General features: G+C 34.1%; 3 protein-coding genes across 7 annotated transcripts in view; 2 read left to right on the top strand and 1 right to left on the bottom strand.

Annotated features, from left to right (window-relative positions):
* LOC17898128 (probable E3 ubiquitin-protein ligase RHG1A) overlaps window positions 1-612 on the bottom strand; it is a 3899-nt gene extending 3287 nt beyond the window's left edge. The window contains exon 1 of one of the 2 annotated variants that reach the window (XM_023789549.1): window positions 515-612. The gene's annotated coding sequence lies outside the window, so the exon portion shown is untranslated. The other variant, XM_006304837.2, reaches the window with a different exon arrangement.
* A 2520-nt stretch (window positions 613-3132) lies between these two features.
* Window positions 3133-5053, top strand: LOC17900157 (outer envelope pore protein 24A, chloroplastic). The gene is made up of 3 exons (XM_006303282.2): window positions 3133-3385; window positions 3809-4168; window positions 4814-5053. The coding sequence occupies exons 1-3, from the start codon at window positions 3182-3184 to the stop codon at window positions 4892-4894; spliced, it is 645 nt and encodes a 214-aa protein (XP_006303344.2). The 5' UTR covers window positions 3133-3181; the 3' UTR covers window positions 4895-5053.
* Window positions 5054-7933: 2880 nt separating this feature from the next.
* On the top strand, window positions 7934-15589 carry LOC17897537 (probable serine/threonine protein kinase IRE4). 4 transcript variants are annotated; one of them, XR_002835354.1, is made up of 18 exons: window positions 7934-8431; window positions 8730-8812; window positions 8904-9080; window positions 9276-10487; window positions 10961-11133; window positions 11211-11436; window positions 11827-11919; window positions 11997-12137; window positions 12214-12306; window positions 12557-12749; window positions 12830-12915; window positions 13272-13360; window positions 13570-13621; window positions 13764-13820; window positions 14039-14167; window positions 14267-14341; window positions 14452-14669; window positions 14848-15589. XR_002835354.1 is itself a non-coding variant. In XM_023789158.1 (17 exons), the coding sequence occupies exons 1-17, from the start codon at window positions 8227-8229 to the stop codon at window positions 14548-14550; spliced, it is 3156 nt and encodes a 1051-aa protein (XP_023644926.1). In that variant the 5' UTR covers window positions 7934-8226; the 3' UTR covers window positions 14551-14824. The 4 variants fall into 4 exon arrangements, 2 of the variants coding, with proteins under 2 accessions (XP_023644926.1, XP_006306377.1); XR_002835353.1 differs by having other exon boundaries at window positions 14834-15589; XM_023789158.1 differs by lacking the exon at window positions 14848-15589 and having other exon boundaries at window positions 7934-8404; window positions 14452-14824.
* The last annotated feature ends 401 nt before the right edge of the window (window positions 15590-15990 follow it).

Here is a 15990-nt window from a genome sequence, read left to right as displayed (position 1 = left end):
GGCACTTGCAACAGACATAAGCTATATAGCTAATGAAATCAATTAACACAAACCACAACAAGAACAGCATCACCAAACAAGACAAAGATCAAAACTTTTACAAAGTCTCGTATCAAAGAACCAGCACAGCTACATGAGGAACAAGAAACATTACTCGTAATCAAACAAACCAAAGCCCCTATTGGTTATCAAAGCCGCCAAGACAAAACAAAGAACAAAACTTTTCATAGAGAAATCAGACCAGAACTAAACAAAACAGAGAGAGATCCATTCAAAGACTCGATTTTTCATCATACCCTCCAAAGAGAAAGATTCAATTTGACATAACAATGAACAAAAACACACAAATATAAGAAGAAAAAAAAACAACAACCCACCAAATTCAATCGATCTGAGAAGGTTTTGGTTGAGATTTGAGAAGAAACGCTTAAAATAAATAAGAAAGACCAATGAAAGAGGAAACTGATTTGAGGAGAAAAGGAAAAAACAAAGAGAAGAGAGAAAGAAACCAAACCACTTTTGTTTCTCGAGAGAGAAGAAGAGGAAGATGAGAATTGAGGAAAGCGAAGAGAAGCACACAAACCAAATGAGAATAGAATCCGCAAGATTATATTATTATTATCATCATCATCACAGTAATAACATATATATAAGAATGAAAAAAAATCACATTTAATCAAACATTTAAAAAACTGACAAAATTATAAATCAACAAATGGGAAAAGATGAAATTAAAAGACTGGAAATTTGGTTTTAGATAAAAAGTCAATAAAATAATTTAAGAACAGTTTCCAAAGCAAAAGAATTGAATACAAAAAATACACCAAAAAATAATAAAAACGTGAAATTGTCTAAGTTGGCAAAAGTAAAAACTGAGAAGTTGTTTTTGAATTATCACTAGTAGGGCACGTAGGCACGTATCATAATGGTGTATGTCTTATTGATATACACGTTTGATACTATAGAGTATTATGATATACATGAAGTTTTTTATTTTAGTTAATTTTTAGGAAACTGATTAGATGTGAGATTTGTATCTTATATTATATTTTGAAATATATATATTTAATGGAAATATATTTTCGTGATTTTTATTTAATTTGTGTTATTATCATTATGTCTAAAAATATTTTATAACCAAATCTAATAAATTAGTTACTATTTTATGAATTGTGATTTTTTTTCTTAGAGAACATGAGTTATACTTCAAGAGGTTGAAAATGTATAAAATAAAGCTGGCTCTTTATTCTCATTTGACAAATTATAAAAATGCTTTTATAATAAATCTAGACACCGAATCTGAAATTTTAACTTAAATTTATCTAAAAATATTAAACTATAAATTTAAAGAGGTGTATTCAAACTAATATTTTAGTTATTTGTGTAAAATTTACAAATCATATATTATTTAGTCATGGATTTTACAAGTTTTTGATGAAATCTAGTATTATTGAACTAATGATTTTTAGACATTTACTTTAAATCCACTGTTATTGAAAACAGTTTATGGATTTGATTTTTAATGATTTTGGAAGATTTTAAGGGGTGTATTCAAATTACTATTGTAAGTGATTTGAGTTTTATAAGTTTTAAATGGTTTTGATGATTTTTAGGTATATGATTATTGTAAAATCTTTTCAAATTCTTTTAGGGAAGTTTGTGGATTTTATTTCTAATGATTTTGAAGGATTTGAGAGGGTTTCTTTATTTAAAAATACAAAATCTAAAAAATGTCATGGATTTATGTAAATTTAAAAATATTTTATAATAAATCATATGAAACTTTCTTTAAATCATAAAACTCATATAAAAACTCAATTAAACTCAAATCACTTAAGAATACTAGTTTTAATGAAACCCTTTTTAATCCCTTTAAGAAAAATTTAAAAACCTTTGTAAACACTTTAAAACTCCTTATTAACTTCTAAAACCTAACACTTATTAAATTTTAAAACCCTTTAAAAACATTGTAAATATTTTTTGTAAAGAATTTTATAAATATTTTTAAAAACATTTTAAAAATCCTTGTAAAAAAAAAGAAATATCGGATCCAAACTAAAAAAATATAGAAATATCCTAATGGGTCTGTATGTTTTTTGTAATATGTTCGTGTATACTGTAACATTTTCACATAAGGACTCGCATTTGTAAGAGGAGAGCGCATGTGATCTACTCGCGGCTCTCTCCTCTCTCTTCTGTTTTTCTTCTGATCACAAGTTTTTGCACCGAGTGAAGGGTTTCGCCGACGTTGATGAGAAACATGTGGTCCATGGTGTTTCATCCGCGATCTGCTGCTTTTACTCGACTTCACCATCTAAACAAAATCAAGGGAGATGGAGAGAGGGAAAGCTTCTGCGAGTCACTATCGAGGAGCTCTTCGATGGTGAGACGACGCAGAGTGGAAGAGGAAGACATCTCGGCGACGACTGAGGGAGAAGACGGTTTGATCTAGGGACTGGCGATCCTGGAGGTTTCTTGTGGCCGTCGTTCGATTGGGGAGGTTGACTTCGGCCGGATGAAACTAAATCACTGTCGACGGAACCTAGATCTACTCCCTACCGGGCTTCAATCTCATGGCAAAGCTGGAAGCATTCTCGACGACTACGGCTCGGTTTCTTCCTCCTCTTCAAAGCTTCTCTACCGTGGCAGAGAGGCAAACACATCCTGGATCACCTACTTTGTTCGATCCGCGTCATCCAGGCACACCGGAGGACCTGTTCCGTCGTGCGTCTGCAGTTCTTGGGTGGCGGCTGCATCGTATTTTACGATTGTAGATTAGCGTTTCGGGTGAAGACCGGTTTAATTTTGGTCTACCGAAACTAGATCAGTTTTGGTTTTTGTTTGGTTAGTTTGGTTTGATGTAATAGATTTGGTCCGACTGGGTTTTTGTATGGGCCTAATCCGGAAATATGTAAGCCTATTGGGCATAAGTTTTTTAATTTGAAAGCTTGTTACCAAAAAAAAAAAAAAATGTTAGTGTATACTGTATAGATTTAGTTTGGTTTGGTTCTTTTCGGTTTGGTTCGGTTTAGGTTGGCAGGACTAATTTAAAAATAATTTTTGAAATCAAATTGAATTTTGAAAAAATTGTAATTTCTTTAGAAAATACCCCCAACATTAGAACATGTTTTAAGAAAGAGGGTCAACGAGAAAAATACTCAGAAGCGGCGGCTATCGTGTGATGACGATGAAGGCTTCTTTCAAGGGAAAGTTCGATGTTGACAAGAGCAGTGGCACTGCTTCTCTTGCCTTCAACGCCGGTAATGTTAAGCTACGCGCCACCATGACTGATGCTGCCCTCGTCGCCGGCCCTAGCTTGAACGGTCTCTCTCTCGCCGTTGAGAAACCTGGATTCTTCATCATTGACTACAACGTCCCTAAAAAGGTCACTCCTTTATTCTTATTTCCAATTTCTGAAGTTAACCCTTTTAGTTCAAAACCTATAAGAACTGAGAAATAGATGAAATTGGTTCGGATTCTCAGATTACACAAGGTTCTGTTTGTATGGATTCTCTGAAAAAGAGTGAAATTGAAGTAGAAAGTTTCGGTTTTTATGATGGAGGACGTTATTCAAGGTTCAGTTTGTATGGATTCTTTGAAAATGAGTGAAATTGAACTAGAGAGTTTTGGTTTTTATGATGCAGGATGTTACTGAAGGTTCAGTTTGTATTGATTCTCTGAAAATGAGTGAACTTGAACTAGAAAGTTTCGGTTTTTATGATGCAGGACGTTATACAAGGTTCAGTTTGTATTGATTCTATGGAAATGAGTGAACTTGAACTAGAAATTTTTGGTTTTTATGATGCAGGATGTTAGGTTTCAGTTCATGAACACTGTCAGAATTGCAGAGAAACCTTTGAATCTGACTTATATTCATATGAGAGGAGATAACCGGACAATTGTTGACGGGAGCCTTGCGATTGATCCGGCAAACAAGTTGTCTGCTAATTACATGGTGGGAACGAAGAACTGTAAGCTCAAGTATACTTATGTACACGGAGGGATGACTACATTTGAGCCTTCTTATGACTTGACTAAGAATGTGTGGGACTTTGCGGTTTCTCGTAAACTTGATGCTGGTGCTAATCTCAAGGCAACTTATCAGACTTCGAGTAAAATGTTTGGTTTGGAATGGTCGGGGAACTCCAAATCGACTGGAACTTTCAAGGTAAATACTATTTTCAGTTCTCTCTTGTGTTCGTTGGGCAACTTCTCTTGGCAGGGTAGATTGAATTTTGCATATATCACTATCCCAACAGTTGACACTAGATACACTAGATTGAATTTTGCAGATCTGTGCTACAAAAGAAGCATATATGTGCAGTTTATGAGACTGTTCTTCTTGTGATTACATTTAGTTCTTTCTAGTAGGTTAAAACTTCTTAACCCATCCCATGCTGTTCATCATTGTTGCTTCTAAGAATTTGAGAAAGAGTGCAGTGATTTAAACTTGATATGATTTATGCGAAGCTGCTAATGGCATGGGTATGATCTTCATTAAATGCATAAAAGATCCATGGTGATCTTGGGGAGAGGGTAGATCAAAGAATTGAAATAGAATCCTTTCGTTATAGAAATAAGTTCTCTTACATGGCTTTGGAAGTTGGGTAGAATATCATATCAGGTTTTCCAATAGTTCAGAAACTGACTTCTACTCTATAATTGTTGGTTTGTTTGGGTTGAACATGTAAATGTGAAGGGGCAACTAGAACATCATCTCGAGATATCGTGAAAGAATGCCTGAATCGTTTTCTAGTACATTGTTCATAAGCACTCAGTCGTGGTTAATGAGTTTCTCTTACGGTTTCAACAGGTATGTGCCTCAATGAATCTAGCCGAGGAATTGAAGACGCCAAAACTGACTGCAGAAACTACATGGAACCTAGATATTTAGTTCCCTTTACATCCCAAAAAAAAGTCTCCATTCTTTTGGTTGTATAATGTGGATTCAAGTCTTGACAGAGGAGGATATCTAGAAAAATTTATAGTCCTTTCCTTGTTTACCATTGTTTAAGACTATAATGACCACAAAAGTTGCTATTTCTTATTAGTATTAGTGAGTCCACTTGATAGTAAAATAATACCCAAAAATTTAGAGTTTGTCAATATAGGTTCATTCAACATTTGCACTTTAGTGGAATTAAAGTACAAATCTACAGAAAAAACATACATACATAAGCTATTGTATAATTTTACTTATTGATTAGTGGAGTATACTAGACCAATAAGTGTTTATACATGAGAGTTTTGTTTTCATCACACTATTTTTCAAAAGTAATAAGAAGTAATTAACTAATTTATTATGTTACAAATTACATACATAAAAATAAATTTGTATGATTTGCTTATGTTTTGGTAGTATTTTATTTTGTTTTTGCTTATGTGTTGTTAGTTTACTTTTCATATCAAAAAGATTATTAGATGTTACTTAAATGCAAAATTTTGTAGATACAATGAGATGTAAATTTCATATTAACTTATTACATGTATGGATTGCGTTTGCAAATACAAATTTCATTCATTTCATTTCTCAGTAAAATATAACCATAGGAGGCTTTTAGATTCTTTCACACATTTTTATATATCTCTAATCTTAATACTAAATCCTCTTTTCTTTCTTTTGTATCATTTACTATTTAAAAATTGTCCAATTACATCCAAAATACGGGTACGGTTATGGTCATACCTTGCTTACCATCACAAACAATTCTACTAATTTGTTTAATATTCAAAAATATATGTAAATCATGGTCGGTGGGATTAGTTTATATATACATATCTATGAATTGTGGTCGGTAGGATTAGTTTCATTTTTTTTAATATATAAAGAATTAAATTTGATTCTCCGCCATTCTCACTCTTTCATAATTTTATCCGAAAACAGGTATCTAGAAAAACAGAAACAAATACGAATAGTAAAATTACGGATATTTCAGATATGGATAATGCGATTTTAAAAAACGTATAACAGATATCCGTTTTTTTTTTGAAAAACCTGGATATCCAGTATTTAGATTTGTTTTTCTTGCGGATATTCGTTTTTAAGGATACCCGGTATTTTCGGATACGGATACGGTTCTAAAATCACGGATAATACGGATGCGGATGCAAATTTAAAAAAAGACGGATATCCGCTCTGTTAACAGGTTAATCTCTAATATAATTACAAAGAAAAAAAAAATTTGATATATATTTGATATTTCCTATATTTAAATCATTTTCTTATAATTATATTATATAGTAATATACTACTATTTATCATATAATATAGTAATATACTACTATATTAATCATATATAATAAAAAAAATCCGGATGTTTGTCTATATTAATCATATACTGTAATATAATAATATACTACTATTTATTTTTCATTTTATTCTATGTTGATGAAGTTAATTTTATTTTAAAAGAAAAAAACAGATGAACAAGAGTGTATCTTCGACTAGGTCTGTGATCATACAAAACACGTTAAAGAAGTATCCAGAGATGCAAAATCTTTTTACTTGTTATTATATTATAATTCGTAATTTAAAATAAGGATAGAAGACTACTGTTAATATTTGCTTGGTTTTCAAGAATTGCTTACGATTGATCAAAGATCGTGAAAATGTTAGATATTGTAATGTGCACGTGCACATAGTATGTTTGGTGTACATATAAAAATATATTTTTCAAAGATATTTTTAGTGGGAGATGTAAAAAAGAATATGCACAATATGTTTTATATATATTTTTAGTGGGAGATGTAAATAGTATCAGTGTTGTAGCCTTGTAGGATATTTAAAAAAGGTTACGAAACGAATTCACAACCCTATAATAAGAAATTCAGAATGTTCAGATTTTTACAATAAGAACGAAAAACATATACATAAATGGTAAGGATCTTTAGTCTTAGGCAAAATTTCTCGACATAAATTATAATCCGTTTCATCACATGACCCGTGCTACACAATTATCATTAATACTTTAGTACATCCATTTTGTATCGTTTGAGTAGTATACATCCGTTTCTAAAACTTCAAATTGCAACATATGCAAAAAAAAAAAAAAAAAAATTTATCATACATATGTTTATGTAATAATATAAATTTTTAAAAAATGAAGATCATATAAAGATGTTGGAGATATATTTGATTTCTTAGGGAGAAATTTTAGGAAATTTTATTAAATGTAATAAATATTATTTTCTAATTTTGCAATTTTATTATGATTTAATTACAAAATTCATTTTAAACTTTTTCTATTTAATCAAATGGCAAGGGGTTAATTATAAAAATATCACAAAATGAAAGAGTAGAACACAAAAGGTAATTCAAAAATGTTAATATAGATGTATTTATTTAGATATTTACAATAATAAACATTTTAATTGACGACAAAAAAAAAACATTTTAATAAAACCCGAATATATGAAACATTTTGTGGTAAAAATGAATACATTGAAATAAAAAGATAACCCATATCTTTATTTTTTGTTAATTAAAAATTATAAAGTTAAACAAGATACAACACCTCTATTTGTTAAAAATTATTAATTTTTAGGTGTTTTATTAAGAACCATTCAATAGACAGATTTATTATCCTCTTTCTTATTTTTTTCAACAACAGATCTATTATTAATCATAAAGATTTGATATAGATATACAAACAGAATCAATTTCCAATCTGTTGTTTGCTTATAAAAAAATAATTAATCTAAAGATTTTTTCAACAAGAAATTTATTATTTAATTCATAAATCAGTATATTTTTTCCCATGTGTTGTTTGCTGAATGCTGATTACAAGAAAATTAATAAAATATACTTTATAGGAAGATTAAATAATATGATTATTATTATCTTAATTAAATGTTTGAAACGGTAACAGTTGAAATAAAACATTAAAATAAAATAAAAATTGAAAGATGTCACAGCCGCGAGTCGTTGAAGGCTAAAATCCAAACCAACCCCATTGAGAGAGAGAGAGAGAGCACTTAAGCTCTTCTTTAACCAAAACCATTCATGAATCCTTCTTCTCATCATCATCATCGTCGTCGTCGTGTTCATCATCCTCACCGACCTCACTCTGGATTCCGATTCTGTTATCTCCGTCCCTAGTTTCACCTTCCGCTTCTTCCGGCGATGATACCGGCTCTTCGTACCGGAGAAGCCAGAGCTTGGAGGTATTAGGGTTTTTTTTTTTTTTTCCTGCAACGGCGAAGATTTTGTTCTCGTTGATTTTTTCTATGGCGGAAGAGAATCGTAAGGATCGAGGTGTTTCGTCTACGGTTGCGATTCCATCTGGTTTGAACCGGATCAATACTCGGTTAGCTCCGTCGGGTCCTAGACCTGATGATTTCTCCGATAACGTTCTGAAGCCTACGTTTAATCGTAATCAGAAGAGTATTGTTCCTCGTGGACATGGTAGAACCACTAGCTCTTCCAAACAAGGTTTTGATTTGAAGATTGTTTCATACTAATTCATATATTTTTTTTCTCGTTTGGAGCAAGCACTGATTTAAAGAGTTTTGTAGTACTAAGTTAGAATCGTGTTTTGGTTTGTTTGATCAATTAGGTAATCTGAATTTTCACATGATCATAGTGAAAAAAACAATTGTTATCTCGGTTACATAAAATGAGAGATGTGCTTTTGGATATTAGAAATGATATTTGGATTTACATATCCATTGTTGATAATATTTCTTGCTGGTGATCACTTCTCACTAGTGTCGTTAACTCTTTGTTTAAGGAACAAAATTGTCAAGATGGCTTGCTTCGTATAAACCCAAGTATTCTTGTCACCCTCCAAAATATGTTTGCTCGAGCAATGAGGTAAATCGTGGTTTTGCTTATGTTAAGGTTTCAATCTAGGTTCAATGGGGAAGTCACTGGCTTTGAATTAACTGTCTTGTTTTGGTGACAGGATGCTAAGTTAAAAGTCAAGAACTCTGGTAAAGAAGAAGAGAGGATGGTCAAGGTTTCTGAAATTAATCTTCCCTCTTCCAAGTCAATGGGTATAAAGAGCTTTTCCCATGAGTTAGGGCCAAGGGGTGGTGTTCAAAATCCCTATCCTCGTCCGCACAGCTACAACGATCTAAAGGTACTCCAACAATCTTAACTTGTAGACTTTTCTTTTACTGAGCTTTTTACGAATTGTCTCAAGGTTGAGTACTGTTTCGTAAAAATTTAAGGAATTGCAGTAAAATCTGTGTGCCATATAGCTAGTCTAATGACTCATTTTGTTTGGGTCTTGTTATGTTAGTTGGTTCTATCTTATGGTTGCAATGATATTCAGGAACTTCTGGGCTCACTTCACTCAAGATTTGATGTTGCTAAGGAAACTGTTGATAAGAAGCTGAATGACTTTGTCATAGATGTGAAAGAGGCTTTAGAGAAAATGGACCCAACATGTCCTGAAGATCGAGAAATGGTAGAGGAGTTACTTAACTTGGCTCAAGCCTGTATGGAGATGACATCTGCCCAACTTCGTTCTACTTGTGAATCTATTGTCCAAGACTTGACTAGGAAAAGGAAACAGTGCCAAGCAGGACTTGTGAAGTGGTTGTTTTCTCAGTTGCTTTTTATATTGACTCACTGTACTAGAGTTGTGATGTTTCAGAAGGAGACTGAGCCAATTGACGAGAGTTCCTTCCGTAAATTTAAGGAATGTTTAGAAAGCATCCCTGCTTTGGAAACAGATTGGGCTACTCCTAGAGTTGATGATTCTGGTTCTGGTTATCCTAAATATCAAAGGAATGAAGCTGGTAAAAAGTTCAATAGACAGGACAAAGAATCTTTGGAGTCAGAGACAACTTTCTGTTCTGCCATACCAGTTGAAAATAGCAACAATGCTGATAGAGAACGTTATGCAGCTGCTAAACAGCGTTGTCCGTCGCAGAAACCCCAATTTGATAGTAAAGTGGTAGAACAAAGATTTTATTTAAGCGATGAGTATGAAGATAAGATGCCAAATGAGCCTGGAAAAGAGTTAGGTGGATCTGATTATGTAATATGCAGGATATGCGAGGAGGAAGTTCCTCTCTCACATCTGGAACCACACTCTTACATATGTGCATACGCAGATAAATGTGAAATCAATTGTTTGGATGTCGATGAGCGCCTTTTGAAACTTGAGGAGATACTGGAACAGATAATTGATTCACGAAGTTTAAATTCCTTCACTCAAGCTGGTGGCCTGGAAAACTCTGTTTTGCAGAAATCTGGAGTTGCGTCTGAAGGTTGTTCTCCCAAGATGAATGAATGGCGGAATAAAGGTGTAGAGGGAATGTTTGAGGATCTGCATGAGATGGACACTGCCTTCATAGATGAGTCTTGCACATATCCTATTAACCTGAAGAGCCATGTAGGGGCCAAACTTTGCCATCATGGCACTTCATCATCAACAGGTAGCATCACGTCAGTATCTTCAACAAATACCCCAAGAACAAGTCACTTTGACTCCTATTGGCTAGAGCGCCATTGTCCAGAGCAAGAGGATCTTCAACTGGTTAGTTATATATTTCTGCTATATTCTCTGTTTAGGCAGATTAGGTATTGGTTCCACGTTATATGTTGAACATGTGCTAGTCTACTACTGTCCCTTGCAATATCCATTCTTATATATTGAATTAGGCCTGCTGAGTTTTGGATATATATATTGGCTTAAATCAATTATGTGGTGTTGCCAGAATCTTAGAATCCTTAATGTCTTATCAATAAAACTTTGGATGCTCAAAATTTTGCGAGTTTTAATGATGTCATTGATAGGTTGAGAATTTCTCATCAGTTATTATAAACTCTCTTGGTTTTAGCTAGTCCCTAGCTTCAATACCTTTTGATTCATGATTTTGTTACTTGTTCATGGTGGGTCTCTATTCTTTAGATCATACAGATATCATTTTCTTACCTGTTTCACTGATCTTTTGTATAATTAAACATTTAGAAGCATAACATATTCCAGCTTCTTTTTTTATTTTGTAGATGATGGACCTTTCTGATATTGCCCGCTGTGGAGCAAGTACAGATCTCTCGAAAGAGGGGTCCTGCGACTATCTGATGGCCTGCATGCAAGACATACAAGCTGTCTTAAAGCAGGGCAAGCTGAAAGCACTTGTAATAGATACTTTTGGGGGGCGGATCGAGAAACTTCTCTGGTAAATTGACTGTGTTATAGAATACTTAACTACTGTACTCGTCCTATATGTTTTATTTACTCTGATATTACCTGCAGCGAGAAATATATATATGCTCGTGAATTGACTGCCGATAAAAGCTCAGCGGGTAACGTAAACGAGAGTGAAGACGTCTTGGAGCATGTGACAGCTACCCCACACTTACTGCTGAAAGATAGGATAAGTATCGATGATTTTGAGATCATCAAACCAATAAGTAGAGGTGCCTTTGGTAAAGTCTTTCTTGCACGAAAAAGAACAACAGGAGACTTTTTTGCAATAAAGGTAGATGCATTTTGTTTGCTTTGTTGCAGATTCATATGGTGTTTATTTTGCCTTCTGTAGTTTCTAATATGCACATTGCTATGAACCATATATTTTAATGACAAGAATAAAATGTAAATATAATTAAATTGGAGCTTTCTATGGTCCAATTATAGACAGCCTAGTTGTTGGTGTCATACAGCCTAGTTGTTGCCTTGTTGGTGTCATTTTGTTCAAACCTCTTGTAATGACAGTAGTCGTAAGATGGAATGGAATTCTTTGTTATGAAAAGCTCATATAAGTGAATCAAGCTAGTATCCTGGCTCCCTACGTTGTACTAAAATTGCTGCATTGTTATGCATATCCAAAATCAGTTTGTCCATGTGCTAATCTTATCTAACTCATATTCAGGTACTCAAAAAGTTGGATATGATAAGGAAAAACGACATCGAGAGGATACTGCAAGAGCGGAATATACTTATAACTGTCAGATACCCCTTTCTGGTAAATGTTTTACTTCTTTGCTACTGTCCAACTATATTATTCTTACAAAGGCTGAACACATGATCTTATTAATGCAGGTTCGATTTTTTTATTCATTCACCTGCAGAGATAACCTCTATTTGGTAATGGAATATCTTAATGGTGGTGATTTATACTCTCTGCTACAAAAAGTTGGCTGTCTTGACGAGGAAATTGCTCGTATATACATTGCAGAATTGGTAAGTGGGAGGCTTTTTATACATGGAATATCAAAGTTTGTTGGATTCTTTAAGAAACAGTTAGCATTTATTTCAGGTTCTTGCATTGGAATACCTCCATTCTCTGAAAATTGTGCACCGTGATCTAAAGCCTGATAACTTGTTAATCGCCCATAATGGGCACATCAAGGTCTGTTATTTAAGCTCTCGTATACCTAATATTTTTTTTTGCAGTAGGGTGGTCAAATGTTTTTTCCTTAATGCATACAAAAAAGTGGAAAAATGTCCTTCTTTACTTAATATAAAAGGAGAGTTAAATGCAGAAAATGCGCACACACAGACTTTTTTCCTTACGCTTGTACACAAATATAAAATAACCATATGCAAATATTGTTTTCCCTTTGCTTGACCACCTAACTTGTTATTGTTTTTCTTATCAGCTAACAGACTTTGGGCTTTCAAAGATTGGTCTTATAAACAACACAATTGATTTATCTGGCCATGGGTCAGATGTATCTCCAAGAATAAGTTCTCATCATTTTCCGAAGAACCAAGAAGAAGAAGGAATTCGGCATTCAGCTGTTGGGACACCTGACTACTTGGCGCCAGAGATTCTTCTTGGAACTGAACATGGTTTGGATACAACCTCAATGTTAATTTCTTAGGCTTTTCTGAAGCACTAGGAAACTATATTCAACGTCTTGCACTTGCAGGTTATGCTTCGGATTGGTGGTCTGTTGGAATCGTCTTGTTCGAATTGATAACTGGAATTCCACCTTTTACAGCAGCTCGCCCAGAGGTACCTGCATATTTTAATTTACTGCTGTAAAGCATAGTTTTTTCCTGTCTAGAATAGAATCTAGGTCTGGATCTGCCAGCAAGTTTCAAAGTCATAAAAGCTTAGTGGTATCATAATCATATGGTTTGATCAATGTAGTTCAATGTTCTTTAGGCATCTTAAAATCACAGAAATCTAATCAATTCCCTTTCAGAATAACACTGAGGATTTATATATACACATCTGATTAAACCATAGTAGCTTTGTCTTCTTAGCAAAGGATTCTCAAGATGATTCATTTATGATCAGTTACACTGAGATTAGCTAGTTTTCAATGAGTGTACAATTCACACAGACTCACCTTTTGATTGGTACAGATAATATTTGACAACATCCTCAACGGAAAAATGCCCTGGCCAGATGTACCTGGTGCGATGTCATATGAAGCTCAGGATTTGATTAACAGGTATGTTCTAAGGATTCTCAATCGTTCTCCCGTTTTCGTATCATTTTCAGTCTTATTCACGTGTTTCTATGCAAAATCAGTGTATCTCCTGCCTAAAAAGTAACATCAATCTTAGTTTCTTCATATTACTTACCTACAACATCAGCTGATTTGAAGGTTTTTTACTGGTTTCTCCTGTATTCATATAGATTCATTTCTTTCCGTAATAGGCTTCTTGTCCATGAGCCGGAAAAGCGACTCGGGGCAAATGGGGCTGCAGAGGTTCCATCACGTTTTCCTTTACTTTTTATTAATGCCACAGAATTGAGACACAATGACATTCTAGATACATGCTGCAACAGAAGGATGCTGATGTTGTTGTCATAGTTTAAATTCTCAGTAACAGCTCTGTTCTCATTTTCAGGTAAAGTCACATCCGTTCTTTCAAGGAGTTGACTGGGACAATCTTGCATTGCAAAAAGTGAGAACTCGACTCTGCATCTCTTTTTTTTTGCATTCAAGAAATATTTGATAAACAGATAATGCTAAAAAAATAAATGTTAGTTGCTGATGAAGAAGCAGAAGCTGCTTGATCGAATCAGGGTTTGCATAATTAAGTCATCATCAATGCACATTATGATTCAAGGGAGAAATGTTCTTTAAATCTTAGCTGCCTTTCCTTTTCTTACTTTTTGGCAGGCTGCTTTTGTACCGCAGCCTGAGAATATAGCCGACACAAGCTATTTTGTATCACGGTTCTGTGAAAACAGTTGCAGCGATAGTGAAACTGACAACAACAGTGGGTCATTTCCAGATTCAGGAGACGAGGTAGGCATTTAGAATCGCACATCCTTTTCTCTGTATGTACTTTTAATCATCAGAGTATATATTTGCAAACTGTTCGCCCTGGTCTTGTATATTTTTTAGTTGGATGAATGCACCAACCTGGAGAAGTTTGATTCTCCACCTTTATATCTCTCGCTCATTAATTTTTCTTTCAAGGTAAAATCGCAGCATAAAAACCTTTTAAATTTCAAAATATGAATCCCATTGTTGGATAAAAATCTCCAAAGTATAATCGATCGTTAATAAAACAGAATGTTATGATGCAGAATTTGTCGCAATTGGCTTCAATCAACCATGATGTGCTATTGCAAAAGGATTTAGCTAAAGGAGGAGGAGACTCACCCTTTAAAAGCCATGGAACGTAGAGCTTTGCTACAACCGTCAAAGCTGGCCTTAGTCCGCGGTTTGTTCTGGTTTGCGCCTGCTTTGACCGTTGTAGCTGCTGCTGCTACTATGCTGAAATTGTTACCTTCAGGTCTTTTGGGTAATTTATTTTTCAGCCTTGTCATAAATTCATTTGGAACCATTTCAAATGCAATTTCCCATATTAATTGCGTGGCAACACACACACATACACCTGTATATAAAGCTTGTGTGTATTGAGGCTGATAGAAAATAAGAGCTTAATATCAATACAAATTGAGAAAGTTTTTAGGAAACAGGTTCGGGCCATGCATAAGAGTGGAGGTACTAAACTCACTAACAACATGGTCACTCTTTTGTCAACCAACATTTGCAAAGACCCTAGCGACTCGTCACCAGGTTATAACCAAATTGGATCCAAGATTTTCTCAAACAAGAAACGAGTTTTCAATCTCCTCAAGTGGGGATGTCACGGACTTATTTCCGAAGACTTGTGCGGCACTCGATAATACCTAATATTACCGAGTCAGCGTTTGTGCATCATACCATCTTCGACTGGTTTCGCTCTGCTGTGGGCTCATTAGGTGATCGGCTTAAGATCACAACCAGTTTGTGCAGGGATGGCCTAATTCTTTTCTTCGTAAGTCTTATCCTCGATCAACGATGACACCTGAACATGTCGAGTGATTCCCGTCCAACTCCTCCGAAGAAACTTGTCAGCCTGAATTTTGTACGCCCTTCTCACTGAACCACGATATATGTTCCAGTCAAAATGGCCCCGCGGAAGCAATGCGACAGTCACAAACTGTTCCGGGAAAACTGTTCGTGACAAGGAGCTGCATTCAATCATACAACCTGATTTTATTAAAGCTATTTACCAAATATATCATCTCGTGCTCTAGCACCGATTGTCCCCTAGAATCAAAACAAAACAATGGGAGACTGAATGTTTTAGCTATACAAAATTACAAGCCGAACCTTTTGTGTTTTTTAAAATTGTATTTTATAATGGGCTATTTCTTGAGCCAAAATTTTTCCCAATCCATTATGAGCATCCCCGGCCATTTAGTTATGGTTAAGCTTCCATCCACTACTATTCATCCTAGATTACTACATTGTTCCAATTTATAGCTTAATCTATTTGTATTTGGCATTAATCAATTGGCAGTGGCAAAATAAATTGATCAAGAATCAGAAAAAATTCTGAAACTAGGAAAACTATCTATTAAGAAGACTTGATTCATTTGATCAAAAAAAAAAAAAAAAAAAAAAGAAGACTTGATTCTTTATTTGTCTGTAGAGAAAATAGTATCACCACTACAAAGAGAAAAGAACAAAAGCCACCAAGTTTTCAAGTTAAGGATCTAATACTAAGTAGAAGAAACACTTTTGGAATCAAATTTTGAATTATAAATAATAGAATAGTTAAGAATTTGATATAT

This window comes from Capsella rubella, unplaced genomic scaffold, assembly GCF_000375325.1.
Source record: "Capsella rubella cultivar Monte Gargano unplaced genomic scaffold, Caprub1_0 scaffold_1, whole genome shotgun sequence".
NCBI classification, from domain to species: domain Eukaryota; kingdom Viridiplantae; phylum Streptophyta; class Magnoliopsida; order Brassicales; family Brassicaceae; genus Capsella; species Capsella rubella.
Note: the sequence above shows the minus strand (reverse complement) of the source record. Positions and strands in the feature narration are given on the sequence as shown.

Excerpts from the sequence above, each read along its gene's own strand:
- LOC17900157 (XM_006303282.2), top strand. The coding sequence starts at position 3,182 with ATGACGATGAAGGCTTCTTTCAAGGGAAAGTTCGATGTTGACAAGAGC. Across the intron at positions 3,386-3,808 it reads ACTACAACGTCCCTAAAAAG|GATGTTAGGTTTCAGTTCAT; the intron begins GTCACTCCTTTA and ends TTTATGATGCAG. Across the intron at positions 4,169-4,813 it reads AATCGACTGGAACTTTCAAG|GTATGTGCCTCAATGAATCT; the intron begins GTAAATACTATT and ends CGGTTTCAACAG.
- LOC17897537 (XM_006306315.2), top strand. The coding sequence starts at position 8,227 with ATGGCGGAAGAGAATCGTAAGGATCGAGGTGTTTCGTCTACGGTTGCG. Across the intron at positions 9,081-9,275 it reads ACAGCTACAACGATCTAAAG|GAACTTCTGGGCTCACTTCA; the intron begins GTACTCCAACAA and ends AATGATATTCAG. Across the intron at positions 13,821-14,038 it reads ACAATCTTGCATTGCAAAAA|GCTGCTTTTGTACCGCAGCC; the intron begins GTGAGAACTCGA and ends ACTTTTTGGCAG.